The sequence below is a fragment of the Orcinus orca genome, chromosome 5, assembly GCF_937001465.1.
Source record: "Orcinus orca chromosome 5, mOrcOrc1.1, whole genome shotgun sequence".
NCBI lineage: Eukaryota > Metazoa > Chordata > Mammalia > Artiodactyla > Delphinidae > Orcinus > Orcinus orca.
The window spans coordinates 26,969,675-26,985,988 of NC_064563.1; the positions used below are offsets into that span (position 1 = coordinate 26,969,675).

Genomic DNA, 16,314 nt, shown 5'->3' on the forward strand with positions numbered 1-16,314 from the left:
CCTGTGGGATCTGGGGAAAAAATAATGCCAACAGAGGCTAAGCAATATGTAAGGAGATGTTTCCTTCTTTATTCTGTCTTATTTTTAGCCAAGACAGAAATCTTTATTTTTGAAAACTTACCTCAAAAGTAGTAACAGTTACTTTTCTACATTTTCTTCCACAGTACCATTCTTTATTTTGGATTTAAAATTGCCTTCTACAAAAATTCAAAATTTTTCCTCAAAAAACAAAGTTTTATTTGTATCCATGAATTCAAAAGTGTTTTCAGCCATTCTCTAATGTGGTTTAAATCTTAACTCACAGAACTCATTCATTTGAGACTTTATAATCTCCCTAGTTGAATAAAGGCTTCTGACCACAAGTGAAACAGGATGATTGGGATGAGGAGGGAGGTCGAATGCTTTTGTTTTGTTTTGTTTTGCTTTGTTTTTGCAGTACGAGGGCCTCTCACTGTTGTGGCCTCTCCCGTTGCAGAGCACAGGCTCCGGACGCGCAGGCTCAGCGGCCATGGCTCACGGGCCCAGCCGCTCCATGGCATGTGGGATCTTCCCGGACCGGGGCACGAACCCGTGTTCCCTGCATCGGCAGGCGGACTCTCAACCACTGCGCCACCAGGGAAGCCCTAGGATGCTCCTTTTAAGCCATGGCCTCTCTTCAGAACTTTCCAGCCTCTGGGTGTTCACAAACATGAGAAACCTGGCCACATAAGGCTTCTTCCCCTCCCACAATGTATACAGACAGGTGAGTGGAGGAAAAGATTTCCTGTCACTTAATCCACTTCAGGAGGGGAGAAGTTAAGACACGGAGCAACGAGCCAGCTCATGTTTCTGACACTGGATGCCTCAGAAGGGCATGGAGATGAGCAAATACCTGGGCAGGTGTGGCAGGTGTGGCTCTGGAAAGGACCTTAGCAGCACAATGGTGAGAAATGGGCAGGGTCTGGATCTTAAGTTGGCCCGGATGGAGGAGGCCAGGGCTTATAACCATGATTACTCAGAGCTGTGTAGGGAGGACAGACTTCATCAGCTGATGACAGTATTCAGGCGGTTCTGAACGGTGAATTGGGGACTATGTTACTCAGAGTGCATGCCAACGGCATTCCAGACCACCACACTGGGATCCAGAGAGGAAGTCCTCCTGGCTTTGAGGACTATAGAAAGGTGGGGAGGGCTATGGTGTTTGGGTTTTTTTGAATTTTTATTGGAGTAGAGTCGATTTACAATGTTGTGCTAGTTTCAGGTGTACAATAATGTGAATCATTCATACATATACATATATCCACCCTTTTTTAAAGATTCTTTTCCCATATAGATCATTATATAGTACTGAGTAGAGTTCCCTGTGCTATACAGTAGGTCCTTATCGGTTATCTATTATATATATATAGTAGTGTGTATATGTCAATCCCAATCTCCCAATTTATCCCTCCCCTGCCCGCTTTCCCTCCTGGTGGGAGGATTATGGTCCTGTGGGAATCGAAGCTTGCACAATTTGGAGGGCCCACTTTAGGAAAATAATACAGAAAGAATCCACTTTTGCAAATGCCATAAAGCACAGGATGCTGAACAGTTTGCTAGGGCTCTGCTCAGGGCCTCGGTAGGAGCCCATGCAAAGTGGGAGACATGAAGACATACTACGGTAAGTCTACCCCTGTGTTGAGGCCAGGGCTGCAGACGCAGTCAGGAGTGGAGCTACAGAGCAGGAAGCCGAAGAGGGAGTCCAACCCAAGTTCAGCTGAGCTCATGAAATAAGGGTGAAAAGAAAGGATGTGGTTTGACGCTCACGTGGGGATCTGGGGCTCAGTCCTGATGTTCCAGGCGCCAGGCTCAGGGCAGGCTGCCTGACCTCCTTCCACATCAGAAGGGCTGCATCGGTGGTCAGATGATGACAAGCCCAGATGAAAGCAGACGTTAGGAAGGGTTCACTGCCCTCTGTGTCCTGTAGCCACGTCAGGCAGAAGGTAAGGTCTGATAAGGACTTGCAAACATTAACTTGTTTGTTCATTTAGTCATTCAGCAGTTACTTTGTGCCTCTTGGAGGAAAAATGACTAAGGCCCTGTTTCTGTCCTCAGGGAGCTCACTGTCTAAAAGCAGTGTCTGACACCTAAACATGAAGCAGGCAGCACCCCAAAGGAAGTCACCTGTGGACCCCAAGAGTCTCTGAGCGGTGAGGAGGACTGTTTTAGCATTGAATGTCCTGTGTTTCAAGAAATTCCTCAGTCCCTGGCAAATAGGGACAGGTGGTCACCCTAGGAGGGAAGGACAGTGATTTGTTTCCTTGGAGGGAGGAGGGCATCGAGTGAGGTCCCTGGACTCAGCCTTGAAGCACCATCCATTTCCCTTCAGGGAGTCCCAGGGAATGCTGGCCTCACACGCTTTCTGATCCAGCCCCGAGTAACCGCATCCACGTTTCTCAAGAGCCTGGGAGGCTGGTGCAAGTTGTAATTCTGGGCCTGCTGCCAGAGGAGAAAGGGTAAGGAGAGACAGTGGTGGGGAATGAGGCTGGGAGAAAGCCTCAGTGGCCACCTCTGGGCCAAGCCCAGAATCTAAGCCAGAGGCAGACCAAGGCCATCAGGTGATGGAGCTCAGAGCAGCAGTGGCCTCTGAATCCAGAACAATGAACCGACCCACTAGCAAAGGGACTTTCAGAGTTTCTGAGCTCTGTGCCCGCAGCCACTTGCTCCTTTCCCTGAGGGCGGAGCAGGGTGAGAGGCGCTTCCAGAGAACAATGAAGGAGGAGGAAACACAGTATCCCTTTGTTCCCCCAGGCCTCTCCTAGGCAACAGTCTGTCCAGGTTAGGGAATTCACTCTGGATTTTTAATCTGAGATCTTCATGTTTAGTTTATCCCACACCCACCTGAAACCTCATGCCAAGTATTGTGTATATAAGCATGTTCTTGGGAAGATAGCGTCATCAGGATCTCAAAGTTGTTCAAGATCAGAAACAGATTAAGAAACACTAGACGAAGTGGTTGCTAAGCTCCCTGTTTTCACAGTCTATGATTCTTTGTTAATACTCAAGATCACTTGATGCGGATGTATAAAAGAATCACAAAAGAAGTTACTGTAGGTGTCCAAGAAGCCCAAGGATTATCACTTGGAGAAATATGCTAAATGTTCATATCAGGAATACAAAACAGCTTTCTCTCTTGTGAAAGGGGACCTGGGATGGTTAATTTTATGTGTCAACTTGACTAAGCTAGTGGGCACACTATAAAGGTGCCCAGTTGTTTGGGCAAGCACCAATCTAGATGCTGCTGTGAGATAGTTTTTAGATGTGATTAACATTTAAATCAATAGACCTTGAGTAAAGCAAATGACGTTTCACAATGTTGGTAGGCCGCATCCAATCAGTTGAAGGCCTTAAGAGCAAAGATCGAGGTTTCCCAAAGAAGAATTCTCCTTAAGATTGCAACATAGGAACCCTGCCTGCGTTTCCAGCCTACTGCCCAGCAGAATGTAGACTCAGACTGTAACATCAACTCTTATCTGAATTTCTAGACTTCCAGCCTGCCCTAAAGATTTCTGGGACTTGCCAGCCCTCATGAGCATGTGAGCCAATTGCTTAAAATAAATCTCAATCTCTATCCTATTGGTTCTCTTTCTCTGGAGAACTCTGGCCAGACTACGTGACTCATTAGTCATTTATTTCAAAATTACAATACTGGGGATTAACATAGTATATATGACTCACCAAAATGGTCACCACTGGTGAAGGCAGTCCTGGGGCCAGTTGGAACGAATGAGTACTATTAGAGAGTTACAGGGTACAAAGACAAAGATTAAACACAAAAACAAAAACCATGCTCTTCCAGGTGCTTGTTCCAAGTTTCAAGTAATATGGCCAAAGAACCATTGGTCAAAGGCCATTGGTCAAATGGGCTGAAAGCAAGTGGGTTAACATGACAAATTGTTCAAAAGAACGATTTGGCTCAAAATGAATATCCCTTACTTTTTTTTTTCCTTACTTTTTAATTGATATACCACTCTGCACTGTGAAACTTTTTCACAAAGAGCACATATCCATATTACTTTCATAATTTTACAAAAAGAAGACATTGAATATTTTCAGACACTGGTATTTTTGGAGTGCTGGTGTGGTGATGGTGGAAAGGTGGCTGAAGCAGGCATTAACGCCTCCGCACTCCCCGCCTGTAAGGACCACCCCCTGGGAATCCCCCTGGGCTCGAGGCTGGTGACCAGAGCTGCAGGAAACTCGAAATTTCCGCAGGCCTCCTTCTCTGTCCCCTGAGTGGAAGAGCCCACGCTCTTTGGGCAAGAGTGAAAGGTAAAGGGCCCTTGAGGGACTTCCATGTTCCTGAAAAGGCAGTCGTTGGGGTGGAGCTTGATGGTAAAAACAGCCACCCCTGGCTTTGTCCCTTCTTCCCCACCAGAGGGCTGGGGAATGTTCAACTCATTTGAGTGTTTATTTCATTGAGCAAGTATTTTTTGATGTGTATTATATGTGCAAACCTGACCAGGTTTTCTGAGAAGTCTTGGGGGTAAAACCCTCAGTTTATTAATGAATACCTTCGGCGGAATTTTGAATTTCTTTTAATTTTTCTTAATAGAGATTCATAATACGTAATTGGGTTGAAAGAAATGCAGGCACTGCCGCAGGGTACGTGGAGTTAGGAGGGAAATCACGAAAATTACGGGCCAGGGCAACGTTGAGAGCTGCCGGTGTTTGGAGAACCGGGCGGCACGGGTGACCCGGGACTCCAGGGACCCACCACCTTCCTGCTCGCCTCCACGAACCCCACGCTGCCGCCGAGACCGCGCTGTCTCCCGCAAAGGGTTCCTGCGCCGCCGTGACGTCACGGCGTCGGGGCGGGGCCCGCGGCGGGGGCGGGGCTGTTCCCGGATCTCGCGGAGGGGGCGGGCCGGGGGCGGTGGCCCGGCGGGGAGCGCTCAGCCTCTGAGGTACGGGCGTTTAGAGCGCGCCCGCTCGGCTGGAGGCAGGTGCGGAGAGGCGTGGGGGTCGGGATGCCAGGGCCGCCCACAGTCGCGGAGCAGACGCGCCCGGAGCAGAGCGCGCCGGACGCGCGGCGCGCAGGCTTCGTGCTGGGGCTGGACGTGGGCAGCTCGGTGATTCGCTGCCACGTCTATGACCGCGCGGCGCGGATCCGCGGCTCCAGTGCTCAGAAGGTGACCGAGGAGCTGGCGTCGGGGCAGCGGGTCTGGGTCGCGCGGGGCACCCGGGATCGGGTCGCGGGGGGGCGAGAGGGCGGGACCTCCTCGTGCGGCTTGGACGCAGCCACCTGCAGCACCGCGGGCCCTCCGACCTGAGCGGCGCGCTGGGACCCGCCAAGTCTCCGCATTCCCTCCCCGGGCAGGGCTGAAACCTGCGCGCCCTTCCTGTCCCGGCTGAAGATAGCAGGGGCTCGGTTTGTGACCTGGGGTCGCTCACTCGCTTCCGCTCACCTGAGGATTCGCCTCTCAGGCCTCACCTGGGTGGGACTGCGGTGACTCCCGGGGCAGGGCAGGGCAGGCTGCCTGCGGGTATCGAGTCAGAGGGTGCTTTGTGACTTGCTTGGTTTCTCCTGTACTTCCTTGATAGGCATCCAACCCTGTCTTTATTTACATTTAGGATTTTCAAATCTTGTTGGAATTTAAGTTTATGTTCGTAATTCAGTTATCATCATTAACTGATTCTCAAAGTGCTGAGCAACTGATTCCCAGAGATATGAGAAGTATTGGACAAGTTTCGAAGGCTGTGTTGTCATTACTTTTCTCATTTCCATCTTTGACAATTCATGAAAGTATCTTTTTTTCTGGTTTGAGAAACCTATCAAGTCATTAGTTGTTATTAGTAAAGCAACTAACAGATTGGTATTCTTCTGTTCTCGTTTTAATGAAGTGTTGATTTCTACACAGTTGACAGCATGCCAAAAATAATGTTGATTCCATGTGATGTTTCTTATTTACTCTTCTTTCCAATACCAACATCTTTTTATGTTGGCGGTGTTGGGGGAACAGGAGCTATTAGTTACCTAACCCATTCCCAGCAGCACTGGACTCCCTCATTTGCTTGGTTCCCACCCTTTTCCCCACCCCCTTAGAAGTGTTTTTCAGCTGCAGGGGTTGCCCAGGAGCAGGTCCAGGCAAAAGACTGCTTTGAGCGTTTGATTTCAGGACTTCCTCATTCTGGTTTCAGGACCAGGACAGGGAGCTGGGACTAGAGCAGCTCCCTGGTCCCTCTTCTGTTCACCTCTGCAGGAACACTGCCCACCACCCACACATCCCACCCCTAAACCTACCTGAAAGGACAGCTGAAAGGCGGATTCTGTCCTTCAGTGACTATGTCCTCCTTATCTTTTTATGAGTCTTTATCAGAACACGATGATACTTTACACACAGTCTCCCTTACAATTCTAGACACAAAGTACTTTTGTTTTAAGCTGTGATTTTTTTTCAAAGAAGTTGAAGTGTTTGAAACCGAAGGGATGCAGGAATTGTTAGAAGATCAAGTTTCACAGTTGCTATATAATTTGGGGGGAATCATTATTTTTTTAGAAATGAGGTAAGAATCTCAAAGATGAATCGAGATTGCTGTGAGCAGCATTAGACTAGAATGGTTTGGTCAGACTCAAAACTGTGGCGAAGGTGTCTGGAAAGGTATGTGAGTAAATAAAAATACAAAAATTCCTTGCCCTCAAAAGATGAAGTGCTATGTCTTAAATTAGGAGTTGAAAGCAGTGCCTCCCAACCTGTGAGAGGAGTTTACAGCAGTGCTTCTGAAAGTGTGGCTCCCAGCTGCTGGGGTTGAAGAGAAAAACTAAGATTTAGAAACTTGTGTAGCAACTTGGCAGAGTCATTTTATGTCTGTTGACCTCAATAATAAAACATTTGGGATTTTACTTTGTATGTCCTTTTTTCCTAGAAAGTTGTTTTAGTTGCGTCTTAAAAATTGTTGGTTCACAATGAATTACAAATCAGAAAAAAAACCAAACAACAACTGGTCCTTTACTTCAGATGGCTTGAGTTCTTTGGGAAGAATGGTCTTGTTGGTCTACATTGCTTCTTAGCACCAGGCTTGTTACTTCATGAGTACAGAATAAATAACTGAATTGCATTTAATCAAAGTATTAGGAAATCAGTTTGCTTCATGGGACTCTATGGATTAGACACGGAACTTGTGTTTATTTACTCAAGTGAAAATCACACCTCTGCTAAATTATGTTGGAAAGAATGTATAATAGAAACCCAAACGTCTTAGTATAGGATTTGATGATATTGCTAAATAAATAGCTTAAAAAGGAGAGAAAGAAGAACTGAACAGATCACCCTTTAGAGATAAGAACAAAGTAGGCTTTGTTGGTCTTTTAATTAAAATTGAAATCCCAAACAGGAGCCTTTACATTAGAAGGCTAGTACTAGGTCTCTCAGAAGACTTTAATTTTATCTCTTATCTCATTTTTTAATAGCAGAGGCACATTTTTAGCCTTTTTCTATAAGTTGTATTTTTAAAAAAATCTTTCTATGGACTCTTAAATATTGGCATTATATACTAGAGTAGTATTCACAGTTAGAAATCCCACATGTGAATATTTGATATTTTTAGTTTTTCAAAATGAAGAAGGTTCATCATGTTCCCCATTGAAACATCATGCCATTGTGAGAAACCGTAAAAGATGATAACATCTTGGTTGGAAGAACAGGACAGAAAGGCCACTCCAAAGAAAACAGTGGACTCTCCAATACTGTGTACCCTCTGGACATTCTTGAAAAACACTGGTTGTTGTCTTGTTGTCTTTTGTTTTTAATCAACAAAACACGTTTTCTTCTTAGCTTTGATTATATTCTTGATCTAATATCGGTTTGGTCTTCTAAACTATTGTGACATGTTTAGGGATGGTGAGCTGTCCGGGTTGGTGGAGTCGGGGGAAGGGACCCTGAAGTGCCAGGGACCCTGGTTTGTAGGCTTGACGCGATTATGGCCACGGGGTACGCGGGCCTCTCACTGTTGTGGCCTCTCCCGTTGCGGAGCACAGGCTCCGGATGCGCAGGCTCAGCGGCCATGGCTCACGGGCCCAGCCGCTCCTTGGCATGTGGGATCTTCCCGGACCGGGGCACGAACCCGTGTCCCCTGCATTGGCAGGTGGACTCTCAACCACTGCGCCACCAGGGAAGCCCAAAAGTTGTATATATTTAAGGTATATAAATTGATGTTTTGGTATACGTATACATTGTTAATTAAATAACACAATTAATGTTAATTACTCATCATGAGTATACAGATGAGATACTCATCATCTCACATGGTGACCATTTGTGTGTTTGTGTGTGTGGGTGTTGAGAACACTTGAGAACTACTCTCTTAGCAAATTTCAAGTGTATAATACATTATTATTAACTCTAGTCACCATGGTGTACATTAGGTCTCTAGACCTTATTCATCTTATAAGTGAAAGTTTGTATCCATTTCCCCCACTCCCCTAATAATTGTATTTTTTAATCCTGAAATTGTTAGAATTTCTTTTTTCTTTTGTTTTTTTTTTGGCCATGCTGCTCAGCTTGTGGGATCTTAGTTCCCCGACCAGGGATTGAACCTGGGCCTTGGCAGTGAAAGTGCCAAGTCCTGACCACTGAACTGTCAGGGAATTACCAAAATTTTGTTTTTCTTCATGTCTTTTATTTCTTTGCTGAGACTTTCTATCTTGTTTCAAAAGAATTCACCCTTACTTCTTGGAGCATTTTTATAATAGCTGCTTTAAAGTCTTTATCAGATATCTGTGTTATGTTGGTATTGGTATCTATTATCTTTTCCCATGTGAGCTGAGATTTTTCTGATTCTTAATATACCTTGTAATTTTGGATTATATCTTGGGCATTTTGATTATCATGTTATAAGACTCTGGGTCTTGTATAAAGTCTATGACAAATGTTGATATTTTTCTTTTAGTAGGCAGTTAATGCAGCTGTGTTCAGGCTACAAATGCTGACCAGCCTTCCTTGGACTTTGGTTTCAATGTTAATTCTGTTTTTAAGATCTTGGAGGTACTATTTGGATCTGCCCTGTGTAGTATGTGCCACCTAGAGGTCAGTCTGGGACCTGGGCAGTGGTCTATTTTTTCAGTTCTGCTTTTAACATCGTTGCTATGCTGTCTGCTATTATATTCATATGCGTGCAGCTTCCAGGTGAGCCTAGGAATTCATCCACAACTTTCTAGAGTAGCTTTCCCAAGCTCTTCCCTCTCAGATCTTCCTGGGATTTTTGGTTCCCTGAGCCTCCCCCTTTTGGGTCCTCTTGCCAGAAGCTGGAGCTTTCATTATCCCATTCTGCTGGACACTTCCTATGTCCACATCTGAGGCTAGGCATCAGGAGCACACAGAGAGAAAAAAGCCATCGGGGGTTCACCTTACCCTCTTGGGCCCCCAGCTCCTCTGATTAGAGAGGAAGTTTTACCTCCCTCAGTATTTTGGGTGCTTGTGGTTACTGCTGCAGCCACCACGATGGGCTAGCCAGGATATAAAAGTATGGAGGCGGGTGTGGGGGGATAAAAAACAAAAGTGAGGGATTTCTCGCATTCCCTCTGAGTGTTAGCAAAAACTCTGCAGGCGTTTTCACTGCACCCTGATACCCACTTCTGGTTTTCAGGCTGCCTTGAGTCCAGGCCAGGGGGTACCAGAAGAAAAGTGGGAAACTCACCACCAGTTCAGTGGTATTCTAATTCTTATCTTCTTCCCCAATCTGCCTGCCACCACATGCTTTTTGCAGTCCACAGATAGCTGCTCCATGCATTCTGTCCAGGTTTTACATCTGTATTCAGTGGGAAAGAGGGGGTGGAGTGTGCTTACTCCATCATAGCTTGAACCAGAACTCAGTACTTTATTTGCTAATTTAAGGTTTTTTTTTGAGTTTGACTTTTTTTTACATTACAAAAACAACACATCTTCATTGTAGAAAACCTGAAAAATAAAGGTAAACTTAGAAAATAAAATAAAGCTAAAATCTTCTGTAAACTTATGAACTGAAGAAAACTGTTATTTTGGTGTATCCTTTTTTATTTCACATATGTATTTTTAAAAATTTATTTATTTATTTTTGGCTGCATTGGGTCTTTGTTGCTGCGCACGGGCTTTCTCTAGTTGTGGCGAGCAGGGGCTACTCTTCGCTGCAGTGCACGGGCTTCTCATTGTGGTGGCTTCTCTTGTTGCGGAGCATGGGCTCTAGGTGCGCGGGCTTCAGTAGTTGTGGCACGCAGGCTCAGTAGTTGCGGCTCGCAGGCTCAGTAGTTGTGGCTCACGGGTTCTAAAGCTCAGGCTCAGTAGTTGTGGCACAAGGGCTTAGTTGCTCTGCAGCATATGGGATCTTCCCGGACCAGGGCTCGAACCCATGTCCCCTGCATTGGCAGGCAGATTCTTAACCACTGAGTTACCAGGGAAGTCCCTGTATATGTATTTTTTCCATGTTAACAATAAAAATGAATTAGGTAATTAATAAAATCTTGTTTTAAATTATTTTAACCAGTAACCTTAAGACCCAGCATGCTATTGACTTGATCTAATGTTGTTTATACTAAATCTTCTCTTTTCCTAAATAGGTAAAAAGTCTTTATCCTCAAGCTGGCTGGGTTGAAATTGATCCTGATATTCTCTGGCTTCAGTTTGTTGCTGTAATAAAAGAATCTGTCAAAGGTATTTGGATTTATAGAAGTAAAGATAGGCAGTAAATATGTTTTGTGTGTAATAAAGAGTTTTCCTCAGGCGTCTGTAGAATTTTGTGGGTTTCCTAAGTTATACATACAATATTTTATTGGGGTCACAGTTTCCCAGTAGTTTGGGGAGGGGAACATTTGTGGTTTACACTGAACCACTTTGTCAAGAAAAGGTAACAGCAGCTCTGTCCTCTGCTTTAACTCTTTTTGAGCTGCAGTATTAAAGTCTCACCTTCCCTCTTGGTTCCCTGTTGTAGCTAGTGCCGATTTGATTTCCTGTTGTGTTTAAAATACCAGAGTGTTATAAACAAAGTTACAACCCACAGTTCCTGCTCTTAGGAGTTTACAACTGAATTACCTTTATTGTAAAATAAGTTTTTGTTTTGTTTTTTCCTGAGTAGCCTCTTAATGCAAAGTGCTCTCCTGGCCACAGCCAGGGTAAGAGATCTTAGCTCTTTAAGAACATTTGCAGTGCTACCTTCTTTAAGAATATGGCGAAACAGTACTTGTCAATTCGAAAAGGTCTTTTACTTCATTTTTCTGACTGAATTGCTTCTCCTTCTCACCTTTCTGGCTTGAAGTATTTCAAAACCTATAAAAAAGAGTTCAGAGAATACTACATTGAACAGCTGTGTACTTTCTCCTAGATTCAAATGTGTTTTACAGTGTTTACATTACCATCCTCTACAAACTTTTTCTTTTTGGCTGACCAATGTGAGAGTTGGTTGTGATGTAATAACCTATCATCCCTAAATACTTCATCATTACCTCCACAGATAAGGAGTATTCTCAAATGGAAACACAATGCAGTTATCACACAGGAAATTTAACATTAACCCAGTGATATTTTCTAATACTTGGTCCTCAATATTCCCCACTTATCTCAGTCTTTTTTTGTTTTTAATCTTAGTCTTGAATAACTTTTTTTTTCAATCCAAAATCCAACCAGAGATAAGGCATTGCCTTTAGCAGTCAGTCTGTTTAGTCTCGTTTAATCTAGACCATGTTCTTCATGACACTAAGAGTTTTTAAAAGTACAGAAGAGTTAAATAGACTGTCCTGCATTTGGAGGTTGTCAGATTATTTACTTATGATCAGGTTAGGTTAAATTTTTTTTTTTTTTTTTTGCGGTACGCGGGCCTCTCACTGTTGTGGTCTCTCCCGTCGCGGAGCACAGGCTCCGGACGCGCAGGCTCAGTGGCCATGGCTCACAGGTCTAGCCGCTCTGCAGCATGTGGGATCTTCCCGGACCGGGGCACGAACCCGTGTCCCCTGCATCGGCAGGCGGACTCTCAACTACTGCGCCACCAGGGAAGCCCCTAGGTTAAATATTTTTGGAAGGAGTACTGAAAAAGGGGGGGATGTGTCTTCCTCAGTGCTCAAACTGAAGTTGTCCCTGTGTTGTTCAGTGGGATAAATTGCTTTTTAAAAAGAATATCACGAAAACACTTGAGCTGCTATATTTTAAGCCTTCCGAAAATCCAAGTTTTTATTTGCATTCTAGCATCTGTTTGTGTGGAAAATAAGATCTGTGCTTCAATATTTATACTACTTTCCCTGAGGACTTTCTCTTGTTGCCATCAACCAGCTTCCATTGTGGCTGATCTTTGCTTAAATTAAGATCCAATTTTTTAGTATCAGTATTATCAAGAAGAAAATACAGTTTGACTTACTTTAAGTAGTGTTTGTTTTTTTCTAATCTTTAAAGTAAAAATGCCATTTTATCATTATTAGATTATAACCTTTTTTCCCTTTAAGTAAAAAAATACTAGAAAATCATCCTGGTAATGCTTTATTTATTAGCTCCAATTGTGTTATTAAAATGCTAAGCCCAGTTGTTTTTCTTAAAGATTATATTAAATGATTTCTTTTCCATATGGTAATATTATAAAGAAAAACTTCCTGGGCTTTTAAATGTATCTTTTCTATCTTTATTTTTAGCTGCAGGACTAGAGATGAATCAAATTGTCGGTCTTGGCATCTCAACACAGAGAGCAACTTTTATTACGTGGGACAAGTAAGTGCATTGTGCAATAAGAACTCTAATGCTGGGTTCATACCACGGTGAACACATTGCTGAGAAACCTGTTTGGGTAGTTTTAAATTTTTGAAGTAAGAACAGTTTTGCTTGATTAAGAGGGATGAAGGTGGACCTACTTTCTGGCTTAATTAAATATGCTCGCTGCCAACATTGTTCTCAACGGTGAAAAACTGCAACCATTTCCACTAAGATCAGGAACAAGACAATGTTGCCCACTCTCACCACTGTTATTCAACATAGTTTTGAAAGTTTTAGCCACAGCAATCAGAGAAGAAAAAGAAATAAAAGGAATCCAAATTGGAAAAGAAGAAGTAAAGCTGTCAATGTTTGCAGATGACATGATACTATACACAGAGAATCCTAAAGACGCTACCAGAAAACTACTAGAGCTAATCAATGAATTTGGTAAAGTTGCAGGATACAAAATTAATGCACAGAAATCTCTTGCATTCCTATACACTAATGATGAAAAACCTGAAAGAGAAATTAAGGAAACACTCGCATTTACCATTGCAACAAAAATAATAAAATACCTAGGAATAAACCTACCTAAGGAAAAAAAAGACCTGTATGCAGAAAACTATAAGACACTGATGAAAGAAATTAAAGATGATACAAACAGATGGAGAGATATACCATGTTCTTGGATTGGAAGAATCAACATTGTGAAAATGACTCTACTACCCAAAGCAATCTACAGATTCAATGCAATCCCTATCAAACTACCAATGGCATTTTTCACAGAACTAGAACAAAAAATTTCACAATTTATATGGAAACACAAAAGACCCTGAAGCCAAAGCAATCTTGAGAAAGAAAAATGGAGCTGGAGGAATCAGGCTCCCTGACTACAGATTATACTACAAAGCTATAGTAATCAAGACAGTATGGTACTGGCACAAAAACAGAATTATAGATCAATGGAACAGGATAGAAAGCCCATAGATAAACCCATGCACATATGGTCACCTTATTTTTTATTTATTTATTTTTTTGCAGTACATGGGCCTCTCACTGTTGGGGCCTCTCCTGTTGCGGAGCACAGGCTCTGGACACGCAGGCTCAGTGGCCATGACTCATGGGCCTCGCTGCTCCGCGGCATGTGGGATCTTCCCGGACGGGGGCACGAACCCATGTCCCCTGCATCGGCAGGCGGACTCTCAACAGCTGCACCACCAGGGAAGCCCTGGTCACCTTATTTTTATAAAGGAGGCAAGAATATACAGTGGAGAAAAGACAGCCTCTTCAAAAAGTGGTGCTGGGAAAACTGGACAGCTATATGTAAAAGAATGAAATTAAGTCTTCCCTGGTGGTGGCAAAAATGAACTCAAAATGGATTAAAGACCTAAATGTAAGGCCAGACACTATAAATGTAAGGCAGAACACTCTGTGACATAAATCACAGCAAGATCCTTTTTGACCCACCTCCTAGAGAAATGGAAATAAAAACAAAAATAAACAAATGGGCTCTAATGTAACTCAAAAGCTTTTGTACAGCAAAGGAAACTATAAACAAGGCGAAAAGACAACCTTCAGAATGGGAGAAAATATTTGCAAACGAAGCAACTGACAAAGGATTAATCTCCAAAATTTACAAGCAGCTCATGCAGGTAAATATCAAAAAAACCAAACAACCCAATCCAAAAATGGGCAGAAGACCTAAATAGACATTTCTCCAAAGAAGATATACAGTATTCTATCCGCCGCAGATCTCTTTTCATCTCCACCATTCAGGCTCGGGGACCCTGCGACCTCGGAGCTCCTCCTGTCTCCTGTGAGCCGAGATGGGCGCTTACAAGTACTTCCAGGAGCTGTGGAGGAAGAAGCCGTCGGACGTGATGCGCTTTCTGCTCAGGGTGCGCTGCTGGCAGTACTGCCAGCTCTCGGTGCTGCACCGGGCCCCGTGCCCCACCTGGCCCGACAAGGCGCGCAGGCTGGGCTACAAGGCCAAGCAAGGTTATGTGATATATCATGTTTGCATGCACTGCGGTGGCTGCAAACGCCCGGTCCCGAAGGGCGCCACCTATCGCAAGCCCGTCCACCATGGTGTCAACCAGCTCAAGTTTGCCTGGAGCCTTCAGTCTGTTGCCGAGCTATCAGAAGAAACCCTGACACCCAGTGGATCACCAAACCAGTCCACAAGCACAGGGAGATGTGGAGACTGACGCCTGCAGGCAGGAAGAGCCATGGCCTCGGCAAGGGCCACAAGTTCCACCACATGATCGGTGGTTCTCGCCGCGCAGCCTGGAGAAGGCGCAGTACTCTCCAGCTCCACCGCTACCGCTAATATAAGTAATGTTTGTAAAATTCTTACCTAATAAACAGTTTAGGACATCCAAAAAAAAAAAAAGAAGATATACAGATTGCCAACAAAGTCATGAAAGGATGCTCAACATCACTAATCATTAGAGAAATGCAAATCAAAACTACAATGAGGTATCACCTCACACCAGTCAGAATGGCTATCATCAAAAAACCTATAAACAAGAAATGCTGGAGACGGTGTGGAGAAAACAGAACCCTCTTGCACTGTTGGTGGGAATGTAAATCGATACAGCCACTATGGAGAACAGTATGAAGGTTCCTTAAAAAACTTAAAATAGAACTACCGTATGACCCAGCAATCCCAGTACTGGGCATATACCCTGAGAAAACCATAATTCAAAAAGAGTCATGTATCACAATGTTCATTGCGGCTCTACTTACAATAGCCAGGACATGGAAGCCACCTAAGTGTCCATTGACAGATGAATGGATAAAGAAGATGTGGCACATATATACAATGGAATATTACTCAGCCATGAAAAGAAACAAATTGAGTTATTTGTAGTGGTGTGGATGGACCTAGAGTCTTTCATACAGAGTGAAGTAAGTCAAAAAGGGAAAAACAAACACCATATGCTACCGCATATATATGGAATCTAAAAAAATATATGTTCTGAAGAACCTAGGGGCAGGACAGGAATAAAGATGCAGACATAGAGAATGGACATGGGGAGGGGGAAGGGTAAGCTGGGACCAAGTGGGGGAGTGGCATGGACTTATATACACTACCAAATGTAAAATAGATAACTAGTGGGAAGCAGCCCCATAGCACAGGGAGATCAGCTCAGTACTTTGTGACCACCCAGAACAGTGGGATAGGGAGGGTGGGAGGGAGATGCAAGAGGGAGGATATATGGGTATATATGTAGATGTATAGCTGATTCACTTTGTTATAAAGCAGAAACTAAGACACCATTGTAAAACAATCCCAATGAAGATGTTAAAAAAAAAAATGCTTGCTGCGTGTCAGCTGGGCCTAACTTATATAAAGTAATAGTAATAAAAAGACTGTTGCTTTCATTAAAATTCAAATAAGCATGGATTGAAGATCTGAAAAATTAGTTTATACCTAAAGAGATTCAGGAGAATCTGAAAAATTTCTAAGACACAAGACTATATAATATGAGTTATATTTTCAGTCTACTCCAAATTTAATACTGAAGTACCTACAGCATATGAGGTATGTATGGATTAAACACAGTAATAATACCATAATGCCTACCATATAGTGATTACCTGTGATACTTCCTTCAGGTTCCAGTATCCTTACAACAAACCTGTTATT

At 43.6% G+C, this 16,314-nt stretch overlaps 1 protein-coding gene and 1 pseudogene across 4 annotated transcripts in view; both read left to right on the forward strand.

Moving 5' to 3' along the window:
* The first annotated feature begins 4,868 nt into the window (after positions 1–4,868).
* GK5 (glycerol kinase 5) overlaps positions 4,869–16,314 on the forward strand; it is a 76,356-nt gene continuing 64,910 nt past the window's right edge. Inside the window, exons 1-3 of one of the 4 annotated variants that reach the window (XM_033402780.2) lie at positions 4,869–5,150; positions 10,550–10,643; positions 12,605–12,680. In XM_033402780.2, coding sequence (XP_033258671.1) covers positions 4,989–5,150; positions 10,550–10,643; positions 12,605–12,680 — 332 coding nt within the window. In that variant the 5' untranslated portion in view covers positions 4,869–4,988. The remainder of the gene's footprint in view (positions 5,151–10,549; positions 10,644–12,604; positions 12,681–16,314) is intronic. The other 3 variants (XM_049709829.1, XM_049709830.1, XM_004278220.3) reach the window with 3 other exon arrangements.
* Positions 13,870–15,057, forward strand: LOC101275707 (60S ribosomal protein L15-like; annotated as a pseudogene).